The sequence below is a fragment of the Harpia harpyja genome, chromosome 11 (genome assembly GCF_026419915.1).
Source record: "Harpia harpyja isolate bHarHar1 chromosome 11, bHarHar1 primary haplotype, whole genome shotgun sequence".
Taxonomy (NCBI): Eukaryota; Metazoa; Chordata; class Aves; order Accipitriformes; family Accipitridae; genus Harpia; species Harpia harpyja.
The window spans coordinates 3,459,996-3,481,030 of NC_068950.1; the positions used below are offsets into that span (position 1 = coordinate 3,459,996).

General features: G+C 58.8%; 3 protein-coding genes across 12 annotated transcripts; 2 read left to right on the forward strand and 1 right to left on the reverse strand.

Moving 5' to 3' along the window:
- The first annotated feature begins 41 nt into the window (after positions 1 to 41).
- On the forward strand, positions 42 to 5,239 carry LOC128147855 (procathepsin L-like). Of its 4 annotated transcripts, none has more exons than XM_052801013.1 (8): positions 42 to 716; positions 2,778 to 2,903; positions 3,064 to 3,186; positions 3,440 to 3,589; positions 3,843 to 4,067; positions 4,155 to 4,323; positions 4,528 to 4,642; positions 4,849 to 5,073. In XM_052801013.1, exons 1-8 carry the CDS (start codon positions 714 to 716, stop codon positions 4,946 to 4,948), a joined length of 1,011 nt encoding a protein of 336 aa, XP_052656973.1. In that variant the 5' UTR covers positions 42 to 713; the 3' UTR covers positions 4,949 to 5,073. The 4 variants fall into 4 exon arrangements, with proteins under 4 accessions (XP_052656973.1, XP_052656975.1, XP_052656972.1 ...); XM_052801015.1 differs by having other exon boundaries at positions 42 to 699; XM_052801014.1 differs by lacking the exon at positions 42 to 716 and adding an exon at positions 738 to 1,489 and having other exon boundaries at positions 2,677 to 2,903.
- Positions 4,984 to 10,122, forward strand: MYDGF (myeloid derived growth factor). 2 transcript variants are annotated; one of them, XM_052801023.1, is made up of 7 exons: positions 4,984 to 5,043; positions 5,919 to 6,093; positions 6,940 to 6,990; positions 7,724 to 7,785; positions 8,115 to 8,196; positions 8,798 to 8,870; positions 9,242 to 10,122. In XM_052801023.1, exons 2-7 carry the CDS (start codon positions 5,938 to 5,940, stop codon positions 9,319 to 9,321), a joined length of 504 nt encoding a protein of 167 aa, XP_052656983.1. In that variant the 5' UTR covers positions 4,984 to 5,043; positions 5,919 to 5,937; the 3' UTR covers positions 9,322 to 10,122. The 2 variants fall into 2 exon arrangements, with proteins under 2 accessions (XP_052656983.1, XP_052656982.1); XM_052801022.1 differs by lacking the exon at positions 4,984 to 5,043 and having other exon boundaries at positions 5,381 to 6,093.
- A 1,959-nt stretch (positions 10,123 to 12,081) lies between these two features.
- On the reverse strand, positions 12,082 to 19,866 carry TNFAIP8L1 (TNF alpha induced protein 8 like 1). 6 transcript variants are annotated; one of them, XM_052801020.1, is made up of 2 exons: positions 19,683 to 19,866; positions 12,082 to 13,550 (listed from the first exon to the last, which is right to left on the reverse strand). In XM_052801020.1, exon 2 carries the CDS (start codon positions 13,546 to 13,548, stop codon positions 12,988 to 12,990), a length of 561 nt encoding a protein of 186 aa, XP_052656980.1. In that variant the 5' UTR covers positions 13,549 to 13,550; positions 19,683 to 19,866; the 3' UTR covers positions 12,082 to 12,987. The 6 variants fall into 6 exon arrangements, with proteins under 6 accessions (XP_052656980.1, XP_052656978.1, XP_052656976.1 ...); XM_052801018.1 differs by having other exon boundaries at positions 19,672 to 19,866; XM_052801016.1 differs by lacking the exon at positions 19,683 to 19,866 and adding an exon at positions 17,630 to 18,063.
- Between the last annotated feature and the right edge of the window lie 1,169 nt (positions 19,867 to 21,035).

Consider the following 21,035-nt stretch of genomic DNA (forward strand, 5'->3'; position numbering starts at 1 on the left):
TGTTCCTCGGGGGAAGCATGATCCAAGCAATTGAAGATGCAGGGTGGAGAGTTGGGAATCCTGGGCCGTGTTCTTGGCTCTGCCATTAAGGCGCTGCATGACCTTGAGGAAGTCAGACATCTCATGCTTGCGAATACCGGCCTTGGCGCTGGAGGTCGGTACCTCACCCAGCACCCTGACTCCCTCTGATGACTTAGGGGGATGCAGCTGCTCTGATCCGAGCGCTTGCAGCTCTGATCCCACGCTAGGACACACAGAGCTGCTTTTTGCAGGTGCTGGGCCTGCCTATGCTTGCCCTCTCTGGAGCTTAAAGCTTACAAAACCTGGCCTTGCTGTTTGCCTTTCTATATGGGAGTCAGGCATTAATTAAACTGCTATTAAATGCCCTGAGGATGCAAGCTGGAGGCTTCTTGTTTTAAATGCAAAGCATCTTACAGCTGGAGTATTTTGCTCTCTGAACATAGATGTGAACATATTTGTTGCCCACTTCTTGTCCCCGTGCCCAAATAATTGTCCCAACTATTGCAGTTGTGGTTTAGCTTCTGCTATGCACCCTGTTGAGTAACCCCTGGTGTAGCTTTTGAGGTTGGAGGGGCGGAAGGGGACGTAATGGAGGAAGTTGCACATCTCTGAAATTTCCTTGAGAGAGATCTGCAGACAAAAGTTGCTCCCCTTTCTCCCTGCCTTCTTTAGAGCCGGGTGGGTGCCAGTGGATGGTAAGAAGCTTTATTTTGCAGGGTTTTTTTCTTTTCAGTCTTTAAACTGCTTTTTCCTGTCCCAAAAGAGCAAGTGTTTCTTAAAATGTCTGCAATGCACTCTTAAAATGCTCTTGTCTAGAAGAGTTTACAAATCTGTCAGCTCCTTTGATCCTCCAAGCTTGCTTCTGAAGCTGTAGGATTATTTGATGCCATAAAAAGGGGTTGGTTTTCTTCTTTGGGGGATTGAGAACCCTGAGAGGTATTAACTGGGAAATCACCTACTGCAATCCTGAGCTTTTCAATATGTAAGAGGCTCGGTTGGGGATTGAAATACAAATTATGTGGGAGGCCCCCACCCAGCTGTCCTGTGGGAAAGGTAATGGGAGTATGAAGCATGGTGCAGCTGGGTTCATGGTATCTCTTTTAGATAGAGGATTTGCAGCTGTAGCATGAAGTTAAGTTAATTTCCTGAGTGAGCAGTAATGGCCGGAGGAAGCGGCGGGTGCTGTTAACGGGTGCCGGGGAAACCGGGCAAAAATGACTCTTCCTCAAGAACTGGGACTCAGCATGAGAGTGGCTTGGGAGGCATTTCTCCCATGAAAACCCAACATGTGGGGCTTTATTTTTAGGTGGAGGATGTGGAGGGAGAACAGATGTTCCAGATGACTTATTTTTAAAACAAAACACTGCTTGAGCTACAAAATTAGCTCAGAAAAGCCACCGCTTGCCCTGAAAGATGCTCAAATGGAAAACTTTCCGGCATCTCCATTCCCAAAACACGTGGAATAAAGGTGCGACAACGGCTCTCGCTCTTGGAAAGCCACATCAGTGGAAACTCTGTGTTCGGTGATTAGGGGTGTCTCAGCCATTTGATCTCTCCTCTGCCGAGGCCCTGTCGTGTGCTGTGTGGCTTTGCGGAGCAGCACCCCCAGAATAACTGAAGTTGCTCAGAAATACCAGGGTCCATCGAAGGAGGCGTGGGGCGTGCAGCAGCGATGCGAGGAAGACAAATGGCTGCGGTGGAGGGGGGCTGGTCGTGGCAGGAGCCGGGCCGGGGCTGGGGGAGGGCTGCGTGTGTATGCTGGCAAAAAGAAAGGGTGTAAACTGATACTGGAAAATCCTCATGGAGGGATTCTGGTGAAGCACGTACGCATGGGCGTCCCGCCTTCATGCTGGGACAGATGCGAGGCTTCAGTCATCGGCATGGAGCGGCGGCTCCTCCGCCTCCCCACCTCTGTAGAAAAACCTCTTATCTCTGGTTCCAGCTCGAGCCCCTTGCTCGGAGGCTCGTGCAGATTTCTGCTGGCTTTCAAGTGAAAACAGCTTCATTCTGGCCCAGCGGCTGTGGCTCTTGCTCCGCTGGGCTGTTCTGTTTTGCCTCGAGTCCCAAAGCTGCTCTGGGTTGGAGCCGGGAGGCTGAGTTGTAGCCAGTGAATGTGCAAACCTTGCTGTGGAGGGGTCCAGATATGACCGTGCCTTCCCTGCTCATCCTTTTGTTTGGGGCTAGATCCTGCTCGGTGCGGAGTTGCCGAGCAGGGGTGGTTAGCTGTGCTCCTTATCGGTGGTGCAGGGAGAGCTGCTGCAGAGGGGGATGCTGCTGTGGGAAGGAGAGAAGAGGGACGGTCCGGTGGCAGAGAAAACCAGCAGGTTTTGCAAATAAAAAGAGTGGGAGAGGCCATAGGGAGCGTAGTGGGGCAGGGAGGGGGGAGAGCCAGCATCGTCCCTGCCGTTCTCGCTGCCCTTTGGTCTGCGTTTGCCTCCTTCTGCCGTCCAGGCTCTGCTCTCTCGCGAAGCTGCTTGTTCCTCTCCTAAAAAGGACAGTTAAATGCCACCCAAAGAACGGCTAAGACCTCCTAAAGCTCCTGTCAAAACAGCAGCGTGGCCACACAAAAGCTGATTGAGCCGAAGCAACCCATGTATGTCTCTTCCCCTCTGGCTTGGCCGCTCTGTTTGCATTTCTCTGCCTCCTCTAATCCAGGCTTGGAAGGACTTGTCCTGCTCCCAGCCCGTGGCCCCAGCTGGTAGCCATGGGGCTCGGCCTGGGGACCCCTCTGACCCCACTCTCGCCGTTCCCCCCAGCTGGGTGCCATGGCCCTGCGGCTGGGGCTGCTGCTGGCCCTGTTGGGCTGCACCGCGGCGCCGGATCCTGCCCTGGAGGAGGCTTGGGAAGGGTGGAAGAGCCTCCACGCCAAGGAGTACCCAGCGGTAGGTCCTGCAACCCCCAGGCCTCCCAGCACATGCTGGGGCTGGCTCTGGGGTGGGGGGTCTCACCCCAGAGCCACCCACGTGCACCCACCCCATCCCACATCCCCATTCCCTCCCGGGGGGACGTTTCTGATCCTGCTGCCGCTCTGCCTCGTGGCAGGAGACCGAGGCTACCCGCCGAGAGGTCTGGGAGAAGAATCTACGGCGCATCCAGCAGCACAACTGGGAGGAGACGCAGGGGCAGCACGCCTTCCGCCTGGCCATGAACCACTACGGGGACCTGGTACCTGCTGACGTGCCCAGCACCTTCCCCGGGGATCCCTCAGGGCACCCAGGGCTTGATCTGGGGACCGGGGACCTCTCGATGCACCGAGGGCTTGATCTGGGGACCGGCTAACCCCAAGCTGCTCTGTTGGGAGCTGCAGGTGCCCCTGGGGCTGGGCTGCTTCCCAGGGGTCAACCAGCTGGTGGGGAGCTGCGGTGCTGCCGGCCGGGCACTCGTGGCATCACCTGAGTTTTCCCTTGGTGACCTGCAGACGGATGAGGAGTTTAACCAGCTCCTGAACGGCTTCACCCCGGTGTGGCGGGAGAAGCCAGCACCACTCTTCCAAGCGTCGGCGGCCCTGAAGACCCCGGTGGAGGTGGACTGGCGGGCGAAGGGCTATGTGACACCCGTAAAGAACCAGGTGGGCGCGGGGTGGGGGTCCGGCTGGGGCTGTGTGGTGGGTGCCAGGAGTCTGGGCAGCAGAAACAAGCAGCAGCACCCTCCCGAGCACCAAAAAAACTGCTGGGCAACCCAGAGAAGCAGCTCCTGTAGTTTTTGGCCGCTGCAGTTTTGCAGCTGAGGAGCTGGAGAGCAGCTCTGGTGGGTCACGGCATCCCTCTCCGGCAGGTTTTGGGGTGATGCCGTGACCCCCTTGCTGTCCCCATCTCACCCAGGGTCACTGCGGGTCATGCTGGGCGTTCAGTGCCACAGGGGCCTTGGAGGGGCTCGTCTTCAACCGGACCGGGAATCTGACGGTGCTGAGTGAGCAGAACCTCATCGACTGCTCCCGAAAGCTGGGCAACAACGGCTGCCACGGCGGCTACATGACCCACGCCTTCCAGTACGTGCACGACAATGGTGGCTTGAACTCGGAGCACGTCTATCCCTACACGGCTATGGTAAGGGAAGGCAGGCGGAGCTGGGGACACGGCAGAGCAGTGCCGGCGGGTCCCGGCCCCGGCGTCACTCTCTCTCCCTCCTCTCAGGACACCTCCAGCTGCCGATACAACCCCCAGGACAGGGCGGCCAACTGCTCCGCCATCTGGCTGGTGGCCCAGGGCAGCGAGGAGGCACTGGAGCAGGCGGTGGTGACCGTGGGCCCTGTGTCTGTGGCGGTGGACGCCAGCAGCTTCCACTTCCACTTCTACAAGTCGGGTACTGTCTCGCTCTTCGTGGCATGGATGGGTAAACTGAGGCAGGGCTGCCTCACTGCCGGGGGTGGGCTGCTGAGCCCTTGTTGAGCCCCAGAGTTCTCCCAGGGCACCCAGCCCGGGGGAATAGGACCCACCACCCTGCTTTCATCCGGAGAAGAAGCGATCAGGTCCGGCCCCCCGCTCACCCCAGCTCTGCTCTTCCCAGGCATCTTCAGCAGCATGTTTTGCAGCCAGCGGGTGAACCACGGGATGCTGGCCGTGGGCTACGGCACGAGCCAGGAGCGTGGGCGCAACGTGAGCTACTGGATCTTAAAGAACAGGTAGGGGCTGAGGGTGTCCTCCCAAACCCACTGCCCCTTTCACCCCCACGCACAGCCTGTCCCCCCCCATGGAGCTGCATGGCAGGAGCATCCCTGTCCCACAGGGTGCTCTGGCTCCCGTCCCCGTCTCGTTCGCCCTCCCCGAGCAGGGCCGGTTCTCCGTGCGTGGGAACACGGATGTGCTCATTCTCCATCTCTTCCTGCAGCTGGTCGGAGGTGTGGGGCGAGCAGGGCTACATCCGTCTGCTGAAGGGTACCGACAACCAGTGCGGGGTGGCCAACCAAGCCAGCTTCCCCGTGCTGTGAGCCAGGACATCTCTCCCTCCCCGGGTGTCTCTCCCTGCCCTGGCTGCAGATCCACGGCTGTTTCCTTCTGGAATAGGAGCTTTTGTCTGAGCGTGGTGAGAAGTAATTAAAAGTGGCATGGCTAATCACTCCGCACCTGCAAACGGTGGCTGGGCAGGGTTTGGTGGCTGAAGCAAGGCTGATGTAGCCGGTCCTTTTCCTAGTGGGAAAGGCAAAGCTCCTTCCACACGATGCTCGGCTTTCTCTGCGCCTTTCCTCCCAGCCCGGCCATCTCTTTCCCCTCCTGCGGCCCCTTTTCCTTCCCGCTGAATCCCAAAGGCCACCAGCCAGGCCTGGATTTTCTGGCCGCGGCTGCAGTTCTGCCCGACCCGACGGGGGCCGAGCCAACAAACGCTGACCCTGCACACCCGGCTCTTTTAAAAATAGGTCTTTACCCCATTAAACCTGCGTGACAAAGCAGAAAACGAACCTTTTCCCCCATCCTGCTTTTTATTTCCCCTCCCAACCCCACGGGTTCTGAATAATTTGGGGGATTTAGTGCCACGCGCGCACAGCCCAGCAGCCTGGAGGGCGAGCGGGGGCCAGGCTGTGGTGCGAGGGGCTGCAGGGATGGGGGGGCACGGCCCGTGGGCAGCCCGGTGGCAGCGTGGGCTTCCCAAAATAGCCCACGGCTGCCCCATATCCCCCCGTGGGGAGCAACCACGCAGCAGAGCGTGGCCCCCGGGGCACCGGCCGGGGGGAGACTGCTGTCTCTGTGTCTCTATGTCCCCTTGTCCCACATCCCAGTGGCTCCTTGTCCCCCTGTCCCCACGGCTCCTTGTCCCAGCGGTCCCCTGTCCCCACGGTCTCTTGTCTCCAGCGCGGCCCCCAAAGGGTTAACCCGCCCGGCCTCCCTGCCCACACCCAAGATGGCCGCCGGGGCGCCCGCTGAGCGGCCGCGGCCCGTATTGACCCCTCCCGCCCGCCGTAGCCCAGGCTTCCTTTACAAGATGGCGGCGCCCAGCGGGAGGAGCGACCGGCGGCTGTGGGCCGCGCTGGTGCCCGCCGCCCTGCTGTGCCTGGCGGCCCGGGCAGCGGAGGAACCGAGCACGGCCGACTTCGACGTACGGCCCGGCGGGGAGGTTCACTCCTTCTCCCGGAGCCTGGTGAGAGGCGAGGAGGGAAGAGGGTGAGGGTGAGGAGACGGTACGCGCCTCTCCCTGATTGGTTGAGGGGCACGTCGCTCTCGCTTCCCGCCACGGGGATTGGCTGCTAGCGAGGGAAGGCGGGACGTGCTAGTGGCTGGAGCGGGGGTGGGGGGACGACGGGGGACACGACCCAGCCTCTGACGGGGGCAGGGGAGGGGGTCCCCAGGGGGAAGGGGGTCCCCGAGGGGGGATCTGCAAAGGCAGGAGGCTCCCAGGGAGGAGGGGGGTCCCCAAGGAGGGAAGGAGCCCCCAGGGAGAAGGGGGTCCCCAAGGAGAAGGGGGTCCCCAATGTGGGAGAGTCTGCATGGCGAGGAGGTCCCCAGGAAGAGAGGCTTGCCATGGGGAAGGGGATCCCCAAGGGGGTTTTCCAAAGGGAGGAGGTAACACAAGGGGAAGGAGGGTTCATCAGGGGGAAGGGGGTCTCGAAGAAAGAGGGTCCCCATGGGAAGGAGGCTTGCCAAGGGGAAGGGGCCCAATGGAGAAGGGGGCTGTGGGTCCCTGGGCCACCCCAGAACACGAGTCCTCACCCCAGCATCATGGGGTCCTGCTGACACCCACGGGGGATGAGGCCTGCGCGGTCCCTGGCTCTGTCTGCGCTCCACACAGGTCTGGACTCGGACATGGTGCATGCTCCTCCTCGGTCACCCCCGGGGTGAGACCACCGGGGGCTGCACCGTGCTGCTGCACCGGTAATTCTCTCAGGTATCCCCAGATCTTGCATCCTTGCCAAGAAGTGGCTGATGGTGAGCAAAGAGAAGGTCCTGCTTGAGCGAGGCTGCTCATCGTTTTCTTCTCTTCTTCCAGGGAGATTACACCTGCACCTTCACATACTCAGCTCAGGGAGGAACGAACGAGGTGAGTTGGGCAAATATTCGAGTGTTTCCCTTACGCTCTGTCTCTACGGCTGTACAGAGTGAGAAGCTGTTCAGGACGACTTTGTTTGTGATGAGCTGATTCCAGGGACCAGGAGCTGTGAGGAAGGGTGGTTGCACCGTTTCCAACGCTGTATGTTTGCAAAAGTGACTTGTTGGATTTGCTCCCTGAACGGAAGCATCTTTTGTGTGTTGCAACGATGCTGTGGTTCATGGGGCCGTGACATTTGAAAGGCTTAACAAATCTCTGGGCTGGTTGTCTCTGGAGAACAGAGAGTGACATTTTCATACCCCAACTGGTAGGAAGGACCTCGTAGGAGTAACTCCTGTGTTCTTTAGGAGGCTTGAGGGTTTTTTGCAGCTTGTATTGCTGCTGCAATAAGTGCTGTGCAGATACACAGCTTGCATTTTATTATCTGCCAGTGCTGTTAGAATCGGGTCCTTTTCTTTTAGTGTAAAGGGAAATGAGACTTTAACTCTTTTCTGCGACTGTACTAACGAAATTGTGGAGCGGAGAGGGCAAGCAGGCCTTGACCTTTGTGCAACACAAAGTAAAAGGGGCCATCAGCAAGTGTTGTGTAGTTATGTTGTGCTATTTTAGAATGGTTGAAACTTGTCATGCCTGCAGCTGGGAGAGGAGGTGACTGGCCTCAGGGGTGAGCGGGAAGTGCGAAACTCTTACCCACGTTAACTGTTTGGACCTTTCCCCTCTGCAGCAATGGCAGATGAACATTGGAGTCAGTGAAGACAACCTGCTCTTCTCCTGCTCTGTCTGGAGGTGTGTTCTTTAACCCCAAATTCTCCAAGCCAAAAGCAACAGTAAGGCAGGTGGGATCTGGGCGAGGGACCCTGCCTCCCGGCTGGGTCTGCCTCTCTGCAGGGCAGCACTGGAGGACTTTCCTCTCCCGAGAGATGATGCGACTCTGGGTGGGCTTTTTAGCCAGGCAGTGGTTTGTAAATGCTGTGTTCTTCCCTCTCCGCCCTCCTCACTAGATGGAGCTACAAGAGAGCCAGAGGTGGCTGTAGAGGGAAGGAGCCATGAATCCTGAGCTCATCTGCACCTCCACCCTCTCTGCCGATGTCAAAGACTCTGCTTTCTTGTTTCAGGCCCCAAGGGAAGTCTTATCTCTTCTTTACCCAGTTTAAAGCTGAAGTGAAAGGAGCCAAGATAGAGTATGCCATGGCTCATGTAAGTCCCAGCTGATCACTTGGAAGCAGGCATGTGGGAGGCTGCTATAAAACATGAATTGGACATGGAAAACATTTATTAGAAGTCTGTGCAATAAAATGTACTCCGTCACATCCCTAATTAGAGAGTGGTGGCAGTGAGGAGAGTGGCTGCAGGTAGGCTCTCCTGCGCCATTTTATTTCTGCTCCCTCAACACCATCGGTTTGCTGCTGGCTTTGCCAGCGTCGGTGACTCCAAAAGACACCATCCTGCCAGGGTGCACTGCACAAGGGGAATCTTGGTTTGTCTCAACAAATTGCATGTGACGAAGTAAATAAAACCTCTACTGGTGCTTTTGTCTGGTTCATTCTTCCATTTCCCAGTCTTCAGTGGTGAGGCTTTCAGTCACCCGAAGGATACAAGTTTGTGCTTTAATAGGAAATGGAAAAATAGCCAGAGATTTTCCTTCAGATTTCCTTTGTGCACTTAATTCTTTCAGTTCACATTATTAAAACACGAATTCGTTCTTTTTCAAAATGTGCTGCTGTTTGTTTGTTTGCTTTAAATACAGTAGCTTCTTGGATTGCCTCAACTGCTTAAACCTTCTTCCTTCCCATTTCAGTCTCAAGCTGCAGTGGGTGGGCAAAGTGACATCCCCTTAAAACAGGAAGAATTTGAAATCACCGAAACAACAGGTTTGTGACTGAGAGAACTATGTGAGAAGGGGGCTGGTGTGGGAGACAAGCCTGGCTGTCTGCCAGGAGATGAGGATTTAAGCTTAATGCAGATAGGTGACAATGTATAGGAGGACAGTGCATGTTACGGAGCCAGGGGTACAGTGCTCTTGATCCATAGCTGGCAGCAGGATTTTGTGGGTCCCGTTCCAGTGTAAATGTTCGATTAGCTTGGGGGAAGAACGGGTTTATCACAACATGCTTGTCGCGTGCATGAGAAGGAAGTGCAATGCCCGACTTGCTGGCTTTATCGTCCTGGAAAGGAACCAGCAGGGCTGTTTTGTTCATGCCTTACCATCTGTTTATCCTATGCTTGTTTTCTGTCTTTCCAGTGTCTCACAGGGAAGGCAAGTTCCGTTTCGAACTGTCCAAACTCATGATTGTAGCAAAAACACCCCGTGACGAGCTGTGACCCTGAGGGCAGTGTTGGGCCGGGTGTTTTGGCCAGAAGAGCATGGCAGATAAAGAGGATTACTTGTTAACTGCGGGTTTTTTTGGTTGGCCAAACCTTTTATGTTTTCCATATTGAAATGTGCTAGGGTCCAACACAAATGGGGCTTGGAGGTGTTAAGACAGATGCATTCTGTCTTGTGTCAGAGTAACAATGTGCTTTGCAGCTGGAAACCTCCTCTGAGACTCCTGATCTGCAGCCAGCCATTCTGTCGCCCGCTTTCTGCTTGGTTGATCTGCTGAATATGGTAAAGCTCTCCTCGAACGGGGGCTCCTTATCTCCCTTGCTAGGAAGAGCAATGCAGAAAGATAAGTGGCTGGATTTAAACATGGTTTGCTGAAGGAAAGTTGTTAACTCTCTAGTCTCTGGAGGGGAGACAGGATTTCTCTCTCTGCAAGCGTGACAAGAGGAAATAATTAAATTGGGTGGGAGGGGGAAGGAAGGGATAGAGTTGGCCAAAGCTGTTTGACTCCTTGTTGAGTGCGGCTACCGAAGACCATCGCTGGCTTTGCTGGGGAGGATGTTCTGGACCTGCCCTAGTGCAGAGCGCGGGCTGGGATAACTTGACATGGGGAAGGCAGAGCTGCTTATTCTGACACAACCCAGGAATCAATCCAAGCAACACTTTCATGTCTCAGTACAACTGCAGGACTATTTTCTACGTACAGAAGTGATTTTTTTCTTATCTAGAGTAATTACAGTGAGGGAATGTGGAATTCCTTTCCTGTGTAAATACAACACAAATAAAGAAATAAAGCATAACGCTCTGGCCTCAGTTTGCTCTGCTCTGTGACTCCTGCCTTCTCCAACTGGATGCCCAGCGAGTGGTGCGACCTTCAGCGTCTGCTTGGCCAGGAGGAGCCGAGATGTCACACGGGAGTTTGGAGGTTGCAGAGGGTTTATGGGGGTTCTGCCCCCCCAAGAGGAGTCCCAGCATGTGAGAACAAGGCTCCGACTGTAAGTTTGCATAACCCAGCACTGTCATGAGTGCTTTTGATGCCCGATAATGGTTGTGGTTGTTGGTAGCTGCTTTGCCCATTTTGGGGGGGGATTCCTGGTTTTTTGGCAGTCTGGGGGTGCTCTGCACTGGGGATTTTACAAGCTCTGTTTTCCAGGCTGTTCCTAAATGCTTCTTTCTCTGCTGTGCGGCTCCTGGATCTGCAGATCACCTGCAGGGCCCAGGAGTGTCCCCAGTGTGCTCCTACTTGAGCTCCAAGCCACATTTAGGGTGCCGATGTTGCAGGTCTCTGACCTTTCTCCCTGTTTAACCAGTCACTTGGAGGGAACCAGACCAAAGGGAGTTGAAGGGACTCATTTCCCAGACATGGACAGCCAGAGTTGGGATGGGAAACCCAGGCCCTAAGATGGCTCTTCTAGCAGGGAATGTGCTCTCCAGGGCTTCCCTGGGACAAAAAGGCAAGAGTTGGGGAACAAGGTGGGTGTTTGCACATGGGCTGTGGGGGAGAAGTTTCAGATTAGACACCCACACGCGAAGGAAAACTGGTGCCGGGCATTTGGTGGGTTAAGTGTGGTCCTGGGATGTACAAAACCCTGGGGACAAAGGGAACAGCCGTGAGTCGGGGCTCATCTGAGCAGAGATGTTTCATGCAATTAAGGAGCATCTTGCAGCTAACGCCAGCACGCACCTCGAGAACAGAACAGCAAAGAGTTTCTGGCTGTCAGCGCAGCAGCCGCTGCCACCGCATCCATCAGCCCCGTTCCGCTTTGCCTGCTCGCCGCATCTGCCGATAACTCCACCGAGCTGTTTCCAGCTCTGGCTCCTCTTCAGCACATACCTGACAGCTGCCGTGAGCCCGGGGGGGAGACGGGAACGTCTGTTCTCAAATGCCGCGCGCCAAAGGCCGACTTCACCCTGTCCTCCCCGAGGGACCAACACCTCGGTGGATCTTGGCCGCATTCTCCTCCGCGCGCACCTGTAAATGTGCTTTACCCCCCACCCCGAGCCGCATCGCGCAATTAAATTAGCTGCGATAGCTGGAGCTGGGCCTATGAAATGACAGAGATAGGGGCTTTATTTCTTTTATTTAATCTTTTAAGGCTGAAAGTTATCAGTGCCTCAAGCCAGCGGTGGAAAGGGAGCAGCAAATGGGAGCCTTGGAGCCGCTTTCTGCCCACGAGCGTTGGCAGCCTCCCGTGCCTGGAGACATTCCATGGAACGGGAGGCACAAGAAGGTCGCGGAGATAAAGGCAGCTGAGATTGTGTGGTGTCTTGTATGCTAAAAGGGCAATTTTCGGTGTTCAAAGGCGAGATCAGCGTGTTGGAAGCGGGCCACGGCTGGTGCATCCATGCTCTGAGAGCACAACGCTTTTACAACATGCCTGTATTGAATTCTGCAAAGTTGCCCGTTGCTTTCTGCTATCAGGGTTGTGCTTTTTTAGTTCTCGCTGTGCGGTGAGGGGACGCACAGGAGCACGTGTGGGTGTCTGCGTGGGAACAAGATTTGCTCCCCCCCGGGACCCCAGACCTTTACTATCGGTTTCTGCTGGGTTTTGCACCACGTTTCCTCCCACCAGTTCAGTGCTGGCTGCGCAAAGCCAGGAGCTGCTGCGCCACGGAGCAGGGGCAGCCTGGCCGGCAGCGATGCCGGGGGACGGAGAGTGAAAACTCCAGGTCACAGAGAGCAATCGCCATTTAAAAGACAAAACCGACTGCTGGCAGCACTCATTTTATTGCTGTCAACCACCTTTGTAACAACCACATGGAGCACCCAGGCCAAACAGGTGAGTTTATTTAAATAACTCATCAGGGCTACAGAGTTTGCTAAAAAATAACAACCAGAACTCAGTCGAGGACACGTAAAACGTATGAAATCCTAGGGAGAGCTTTCGACAACCACCGAGGAAGGCGTCGGAGCCATCACAGTGGTACCGTCGTGGGAGGCTGGCGGGGGGAGTTGGGTCTTGGATGAAGGGGTGTACCTGGGACGCAGGGACGGAGCAGGTTCCTCCAGCTCCCTCCCTGCCCCGAGGGACAGCCACTCGCCCAGGCGAGGTGGGATCCTTCTGGTCTCAAGGACTTGTCTTATAGGAGGCCAAAACCCATGCTAGCCTGCAAGGTGCAGAAGCACCTTCTCACCCCGGGCAGCACAAGTCTGGACCATGATTTGCTCCCACCACATCGTGGAGCTGCTGAAAGACAACCATGGGGGTCCACAACCCTCCGGTACTACGGTCTCACAACCGTTCATCCAAGCAACTGCCCGCTCGCTCAGAGACACCTTAGAGGTGTTAGGCACCGCGAGTCTTTGGTTTGGTTTTCCCCGAGGAGGGTTATGATAGAGTTCAAGGTGAGGAGTCCAGTTCCTTGGACTCTGAGCTAAGAGCACTTGGTGGGCAAAGGAAATCAAACTATACAGCAGGAGCCCAGAAGCCCAGGATCACCTGGAAAGGACTCAGCCGAGCACAGGGAGGGGTTTGCAGACCCTGGGCAAGGGTTAGACAAAGTCAAGAGGTTCAGTCTTTTGTAGAAATGAGGAAAAAATGAGTTAGCGCTACAGAGAAGAGGACGTCAAGCCTGGTGATGGTCAAAACAGACATACGTCCTGTCTTCGGTCTCACAGGAGGCAGAGTCTGGCAATCGCTGCCAATGGCCCATCTTGGCCAACTTCATATGTTGTCCTCTTCCAGCATCTTGTTAACCCCTTCGCAGATCCTCTTCAGGTGGGTGCGGTAGGGCTCGGACGGCCCATAGAGAGCCGAGAGGAACTCATAGTCCGCAAAGTGATTGAAGACGTGGTTGATGCGGGAGTGGGATTTGGCCGTCAGGTGGCCGTTGACAGCCTCGTGCAGCAGGTCCCGGCACTCCGTCAGCACACCCGACATGACCCTGCGGTCAAAGGTGAAGTCTATCTGGTGGAAGCTGACAGCTGTCATGGCCAAGGTATGCACCTTCTTGCGAAAACGCTCCATCACCACCAGCTCCTCAGGGTTGAACTGCCCGTTGCGGTAGAGCATGCCCAACTTCATGACTATCTTGATGAGATTTTTGATGATCTTCTGGGCCTCTTTGCGGTTGTGGGTGTACTCCTTGGTGGCCCGGTAGAGCTCATCCAAGATCTCGCTGCTGGTGTCATCAATGAAGACGTTGGCTATGGTCTTGGTAGCCATCTTGCTCAAGAGCTTCTTCTGGGCCTGCAGGGCCAGGTTCTTGGTGCTGAAGGTGTCCATCTCTGCAGGGGGAAGAGGCACACACACAGTTCAGCCTACGCCCTGGATCAGTCCCCAACCCCTCTCCTCCCCACGCAGCCTTTTGGGAGGAGAAAGAGCATCTCCGGCCAACGGCAAGACCAAGAGGAGCTCCTGGGTGCCTGGGCAGGCAAGAGCTGAGCTCACGCCCCAGATTTTGTTGGTGGGATGAGTTACAGGGTGTCCCCACCTTCCTTCCCCCGAACTCTGGGGAGAACCTACAGCGCAACGGGCAGCGTTGGAGGCGAGCGAGGTCTCCCTACCTGAGCATCGCCTGCGACCCTCCACCCCCATCTCCCCCCTGCGACCGGCGCCGCCCTCCTCCCTGTGCAGGAAGGACTCTTGCCCCATCATTTTAACATTTTTTTTCTTCCTTAAAACCTGACTCATTTCCTGCAGGGTGAGCTGGGGACAATCCAGGTGATGACTGAGTCACCCACTGCAGGCAGCATGGCCACGTGCTGGCGTACAGCCCGGCGCCCGCTGAGGCCAGAGCGGCACGGCCGGTTTGCAGCACCCACTAACGTGTGTTGAAGCCCTTTTTCCCTAACGCTGCCTGCCCCGGTACGCCCACACCGTCAGAGCTCGGACTCGTTCTACCGCCGTCTCGGCTTCCTCCAGAGCTGGCACGAGCATCGCACAGAGGTGAATAATTCAGCAAGCCAGGAACCTCACCCCTTGCTCACCTTACAGCCCGACTCCCTGCACCCCGGCGGGACAAAATCAATCATCTCAGGCAGATTACCAGCTTTAAAAACTGCTGTGAAATAAAACGCCACCGACCCTGGAGATGCATCTTGCCCCGGGAAATCACAGAGCTGCAAATCACGGGGAGCCGAGAACAGCATGATAACAACCGGCTCCCGCGCCAGGATGGATGGGCAGAGACGGGGGTTGCTTATACAAGAGCTTGCACGTGGCACGGTCAGCCTGGTAAAGCGAGAGCGGGGAAGGGATGGGATCACGCTATAAATACATCACTAGGGAGGGGAGAAGAGCTATTTAAGCAAAAAGATGCTGCTGGTGTGAGAATGGATGGGGATAAATCGGCTGTGGGTATGGAGAGGAGAGGAGAGACTCTTGTCTGCAGCCCCGTCGGTTGTTCTAGCGCAGAACCGAGCCTGTCCCCATCGCGGGCAGCCCTGCGGACCCCCCTGGCCGAGCCACCACCCAGTCCCAGACCCCTCTGGGAATCCTCGATCCAGCTCCTACCGCCACGGAGCACACTCCGGGCTCTCAGGAGCAAACCCCTGCTTCCCACGGGGCTTGGATACCCTGCTGCGGCCAAGGCTCTGTCTCACTGCAGCCGGTCGTGCAAGGGCAATGGTGCACGGGTGACGGTGCACGGGTGACGGTGCAAGCTGAGCCCCGGCTTCCCTGGCATCATCCAGACGCCGGCACCCTGAGCCCGAGGGCGGCCGAGGCTCTGCGAGGGCGTGAATTAAGCGAGCGGTAACGGAGCTGCCGTCACCAGCGCCGCACGAGCTGCTGCATGCAGCTTTATTTACAGCCCTTAGGAAAAACACGGAGGTTTGTAAGTATTTCCTTCGATGCGAAAACATTGATTTTTGCCAGCATGAGCTTCGAGCTGAGGCTCTCGCGCTTAATAAGACAGAAATGACAAAGCAGAGGCTGCTCTCGCAGAGCCGTCGGCAGCTCCCAGGCGGGTCGGGCTCATTTAACGCTGACAGCCCCGTGCGTGAGATGCTGCCGGAGCCGAGCCCGGAGGGACGGGCAAGATGGGCAGAGGCAACGTGGCTCCATCTTCTCTCCCTTGGCTGTAAGGGGGACTCGCTCAGCCCGCGGCGGGCAGCCTCTTCCAGAAGGAGCGGAGCTTTGCCGTGGTGTGGCACCCTGGAAGCCCCCTCCCTTGCATCCCGCGGCGGTTGTGGGGTGCTCTGGGCTCCTTGCCGGGAGCAGTGCCCGGATAAATAGGAATTCCCACACCTGAGCTCTTCGCTGGGCGACCGCAGCCATAAAGCAAGTGCAAACTCCACCTACGGAGCCCATAAAAAATAGGAAGCGCTGGCTCTTGTGAGCTGTCCCACGCACCCACGGCTCCCAATTAGCGACTGTAATAACAGATCAACCCTCCGCTCCCGGCACTGAATAACACCTGGCTGCCCCGCAGCCCTCTCCTGCCGGGGACCGAGGAGATGAGCATCGCTCGTGAGGGGAAACTGAGGCACGAAGCAGTGGCCGGGTGGGGTGGGGTCTTTCCTGGACCCCAAAAATGCAACCTACTCCTTCTCCAGCACCCATGGGCTGTTTTGCAGGTCGCTCGCTGCAAACCCCAAGGAAACCCAAGCTCACCTCCCGGTACGTTCGCTCCCGCTCAGCACCGGGCCGGTTAACCCGGCACCCTCCGCACCACGCTCTGTCCCACCAGGACCTGCTGACTCAGCACCAAATGGGAGATTTCACTGGAACGAGCCGTTTTCCTGCTGGGAAGGGCCCCGTGACCCCATTGTTCATGGAGGGGCTGCTATCGGCACACGGAAGAGGCAAGCCTTGCCCCGATGAGCAAACTCGAGACCGAAATAAACCACCCCATTTCCTTCCTGTCGCTGAAGTTTCCAGCCCTGCTCAGGGCTTGTTTCCCCCCCCACACACACCTCCTCCTTCTTTTTAATGAAAACGCCCTCAAAAAACAGCTTCATCTACCGAAAAAAAGCAGTCGGGCGTTGCTTTCACTGAGTCCCTCCCCGCTCCGGAAGAGCACGGCGGGGTTGTGGTCCCAACGGTGGCTTTGGGGACAGTCACAGCCCTTTTTCGAGGGGTTTGCCACCCATTTTGCAGGTTTCGGGGTGGGGTTTGCAGCCCTGAGCGGTGGTGTGAGGGCTCGGTTGAAGGCTGGGACATCCAGATGTCCCACACGAGGTGGGGATGCGGTGACACAGCTAAAGTCGCTGCCCTGGGGACGGACACGTGCCAGCGCCGGGGCACAGCAGCATCCCAGCCACGCTGTCGCAGGGCAGGGGAGCCGAGGGCCAAATCCAGCACTGGCAGAGGACAGGCAGCCCTGCCGGCGGAGGTGCCGGCAGGTTTGGTGTTCTTCCCTGCCGGGCCGGCACCCACGAGCATCTCATCCAACACCCGGCTGCAACCTCAGCCCCCATCCAACGGGGACCCCCATGAAACATCTCCTACACCATAGCGGGCGCAAGCGAGAGCAGAGTCCGGCCCTCTCGTTAAAAAGCATCAATTAAAGCTCCTGTCTGGGGTGGGGGGGGGAGCAGAACATGAGACCTTGTCATCCTGCCAGCACCTGGGGCCGGTGGCACCGGCACGTGCCGTGGCAGAGCCGCCGCGTGAGCGCCGGCTGGCAGCTCATTTATGGCAGAGGGGCCAAATCCAGCAGCGACGCCATCCCAGGGTTATTTCTACCTTCCCCAAAGATCCCTCTCCCCTGACCGGGTACGCACCAGAGGCTCCGTGTGCTCGCCCCCCCCCGTCCCCAAGCCCTCCCCAGCTCCCTCGGCAGCGGGCTGAATATTTCACACGGGAAAGCAAAAGCACTTAAATAATTTATGGGGCAGCGCGGAGCAAGCGTGCGGTGCGAGGGGACGGCTCTGCAAAGCTCCAGCTGAGAGCAGAAGCACCTCTGCCTCCTCTTCCTCCTCGCCAGGGCCATATTAACTTGTAGCTGTCTTGCTACAAGTTTCCTCTGACACAGAAGCATCATCTCCCCAGTTGGGGTAAACATTTAATGGTGGAGATCTCCCTGGTTTTCCCTCTATCCCATGTGCCGTTTCCTCCCGCTGCTCCGGAAAACATCCCTGCTCTGCACCCCAGCATCCCCAGTCCCCCCGAATCCTCGGCCAAACACCGGGGGGGTGGATGGGATCCTGCTGCTCCGCTCTCCATCCCCCGGCATCGCCTTCCACCAGCTCCCCGTGCCTTCAACCCCTATTAATTAATTAAACCCTGCTGCCGCGCTGGATTACAGGAGACGGGTCGGAGCGCCGGCACGGCACGGGGATGTAACCGGAGAGCCCGACCGCCGTCACCAGCCCGTCCCCCAACCATCCGTGACCCCTCCAGCTTCCAGACCCCATTTTACCAGCGTTGGGGTGGCAGAGGAGGAGGAGGAGGAAGAACGCACGCCGCCTTTTGCAATAGCCGTCCCTCGCACGTTGCCATGGGTGCAAACAGCACCGAGAGCCGCCAGGTCCGGCGCGTGTGTGCCGAGCGGGGTGAGGCCAGAGAGGAAGCCACTGAGTAAACACCTCGCCGGAGGAAAAACTCATTTCTTGGCAAGGGTGGCAAAAATCGCGGCCAGCATGGCTCCGGGAATGGGATGCTGCGGGGAACACTGGCATCGCCTTGGCCGGGCACCGCATGGTGCATCTTGCTCCGCTCGCTCTTGGCACTTGTGCCAGCGGTGCTGCCAAGCGCTCGGCCATGTCCCCATCATTGTCCCCACCATCTCTGGCACTGGGATCTGGACTCCCCTATCCCATCATCTCCTTCCCGCAGGTGCCCGCGCCACGACTGCAGCCTCGGCGCGGGCACCTGCGGGAAGGAGTAGAAGCTTTTTGGTTTCTCCTTTGCACCAAATCCGGTATGCACCGATGCCTGGGAACGCCGATCTGCCCCGGCAACTCCAACGTGTCTGTGCAAGGACGATCCGAGGGGGCTCTGGCGATGCCAACCCCAGGCGTAGGTGGTGAATCCCGCTGGCGCTTCCCGTTTGCCGGCACCGCGTGGGAATGGGATCCTGGCACATGGAGGGGTGCTGACCATGGGTAGTCCGGCACGGTGATGGGGGGGGGTGATACCCCCAATGCAATCCCGGGGTGCTGCCCGGTGCTGATTCAGGATGGGGGAGCTGATCTGGTGCCATATCAAGGAATCCCCCCGGGATTACCGTGCCCCGGGGGGGAGGCAGCTGCGACACCGAGAGGAGGAGGAGAAGGAGGAAGGGGGGGTTATTTTGGAGCATCTGTCTCGCCTTCCATTTCCTCCTTTTCTTTATCGAGCTGCCATCAAGCCGCTCTCTCTGGCAGCAACTTCCTTTCTCCTTCGCTCGGAGCAGACGGAGGCTCAGGAGACTCGTGGGGAAGTGGAAAACAGAGACGGGGAGGTGGGGGGGAACCGAGGCCAAACCGCCGTCTGTCTGTCCGTCTGTCCCGTGGCGGGGGCCTTGGTACATCACATGCTTCCTGCCTGGGGATCGGCGAGGACAAAGCCGCTCCAGGAGGGGAGAAAAGCTCCGTGGGACAATTCGGATCCGGTGCTGGGCTTGGGGTCGGCAAAGAATATTTATGGCCCAAATGCTTCCCCGCTCCGCAGCCGATAAAGCTTCGGCTGGTGGGAATCGGGAAATTTTACACCCAACTCTGTCGCTCCCGGTAGGATCTGGCCTCGCCAAAGGGATTCGCCTCTCCGGGAATGGAGGAATTTCATCCTTTAGAGCCCAGGGGACGGGCAGCGGCCGGGTGAGGAGGAAGGACGGGGCGATGCACGAAGCCAAGTGCTGCCATGGGGCACCCGTCCCTGCCCTCGCACGTGGGCTCCGGAGACGTCCCCATGGCGGGGGGCTCCGGCACCTTCTCCAAGCTCCCGTTACCCATCACCCGCCGGACCTGGTGGCGTTTCAAGCCCACCCCCCGCCCTCGGATTTCCCACCGGTTTTGGGGGGAGATCGCCCTTTCCCCGTGTTTTACCCGCCTGGGGAAACTGAGGCACGGCCAGGCGCTCCCGGGAACAGCCCCGGGCTCTGCCCACCCAGCAGCTCCCGCCCCTCGGGGCTCCCCGAACTCTCGGTCCCCCCACACCCCGGGGGTCCCGGGGGCCGCGCTGCCCCGTGGGCCGGCTGGAGCCGCCGGTTCCCGGTGAAACCGGGGGGGGGGGGGGGAGGAGCGGGGGAGCACGGCCGATGCCCTGCGGGGGGCTGCGCTCGCCCCCCGGGACGAGAAGCTTCGCCCCGCTGCCGGTCCCGGAGTGAGAAGCACGAACCGGGCCGGTACCGAGCACCCCCGCCCCCACGGACCGGGGGAACCGGAGGGGGGGGTCGAACCGGGAGGACCGGGGGGAAAGGGGGGGGGGGGGCCGATCCCGGCAGCGCTGCACCGGCGGGCAGCAGAGCCCGCCGGCCCTTACCTGCTGCCTACCTCGGGGGAGCGCGGCGCCGGGACCGGGGCTGCTCCGGTGCTCCCGGTGGGACGGGGCGGAACGGGACGGGGCGGGGCCGGGCGAAGGGGGTTTCTCTTCCCCAGTCGCCTCTCCCCTGCCCAGGCTCGGTGATGCCCCCGGTGCCCGGTGCCCGGTACCCGGCGGGTCCGGTCCGGGCCTCCCGCCCGCGGCTGCTGCGAAGTCCCGAGCGGGGCCGGGCGCGGCGGCGGCGGGGGCGGGACCCACGGACGTTGTCAGCCAATGGCGACGCGGGGCTTGCTACGAAGCAGCCAATGGGAGCGCGCGGTAGGAGGTTCTCCCTCTCCCCCCCGAGGGTGGGAGCGGGACTGGGTGGCCCCGCCGGTCCCGGCGTGCGTGGGTCGGTCCCGTTAGCGCGGCGTGGATCAGACACGGCGTTACCGGGCACGGGGCCTTCCCTCGGGTGTGTACGGAGCCGCGTGGGTGGTGGGGACGCGGGTGGGTGCGAGGGGTCACGCGTGGGGGAGAGGGTCACGCGTGGAAACGGCGTGGGACGCTGGCCGGGTGCCGGGGGAGCTTTTAGGATAGAACACGGGAGGGCGCTGGTAGACCGGGCTGAGCGTGGGCTGCACCGCGGGGCGGCGGGGGTCCTTGCAAAGTCCCCCCTCGCCCGCACGTGGGGGTCCTCGGGTGTGCCACAGGGATACAACACCCGTGGAAAAGGGGAGGGGGGCGTGGGGGTCCGCGGGACGCCTGTGTCGGTGCCAACAGCCCCGCACCGGACCCTTTTCTGCCCCGTTCCCACCCTTCACCAGGAGCAGCATGCCAGGGTGTGCAGGCGGCTGCTGCATGGGGGGCTCGGGGGGGGGGGGGGGAGATGGGGCTGCCCCCAGACCCTAAAACCCCCACCCGGCCCCAGTCCACCCAGCACCGCCAGCACAAAGCAGGGACGGGCATGTTCTCCGCTTGGCTGGGGGAGCGTGGGGCCTGGCGTGGTGGGTGGTGGGTGGCGGCAGCCCCCATGGTGGGTGCGGTGCCGGTTTGTCATCGGGGTGTCACGGGGAGCCCCCAAGCCCGGCAGCCTGGGCCCCGTTGCCAGCTGATGTCGGCCACGCAGAAAGGTTTTTAAGCTGGGGTGCAGCAATCGGCGGGTCACGGCCGTCTGCTCGTCCCTGTGCCGGGGACCCCACGACCCCCGCGGTCCTGCCGAGCCGTTCCACCGTGCCGAGGTTTGCTCCCCAGACTGTCGGAGCATCCTCCTCCTCCTCATCCTCCTCCTCCCAGCTCAGCGGGAAGGAGCCACCACGCAGGATCCTAATTCCAAAAGGTGGCATTTAACAGTTTAAAGGTGGGATTTAAGGCAGATTAAAGTC

Coding starts and splice junctions, on each gene's coding strand:
- TNFAIP8L1 (XM_052801016.1), bottom strand. CDS start 17,972: ATGGCCGAGCGCTTGGCAGCACCGCTGGCACAAGTGCCAAGAGCGAGC. Junction 13,551..17,629: donor CCTCTGCCACCCCAACGCTG/GTAAAATGGGGT, acceptor TTCCCCCTGCAG/AGATGGACACCTTCAGCACC.
- MYDGF (XM_052801022.1), top strand. CDS start 5,857: ATGGCCGCCGGGGCGCCCGCTGAGCGGCCGCGGCCCGTATTGACCCCT. Junction 6,991..7,723: donor CTCAGGGAGGAACGAACGAG/GTGAGTTGGGCA, acceptor TCCCCTCTGCAG/CAATGGCAGATGAACATTGG. Junction 8,197..8,797: donor TAGAGTATGCCATGGCTCAT/GTAAGTCCCAGC, acceptor TTCCCATTTCAG/TCTCAAGCTGCAGTGGGTGG.
- LOC128147855 (XM_052801012.1), top strand. Junction 3,187..3,439: donor TGAACCACTACGGGGACCTG/GTACCTGCTGAC, acceptor GGTGACCTGCAG/ACGGATGAGGAGTTTAACCA. Junction 4,324..4,527: donor CTTCCACTTCTACAAGTCGG/GTACTGTCTCGC, acceptor TGCTCTTCCCAG/GCATCTTCAGCAGCATGTTT.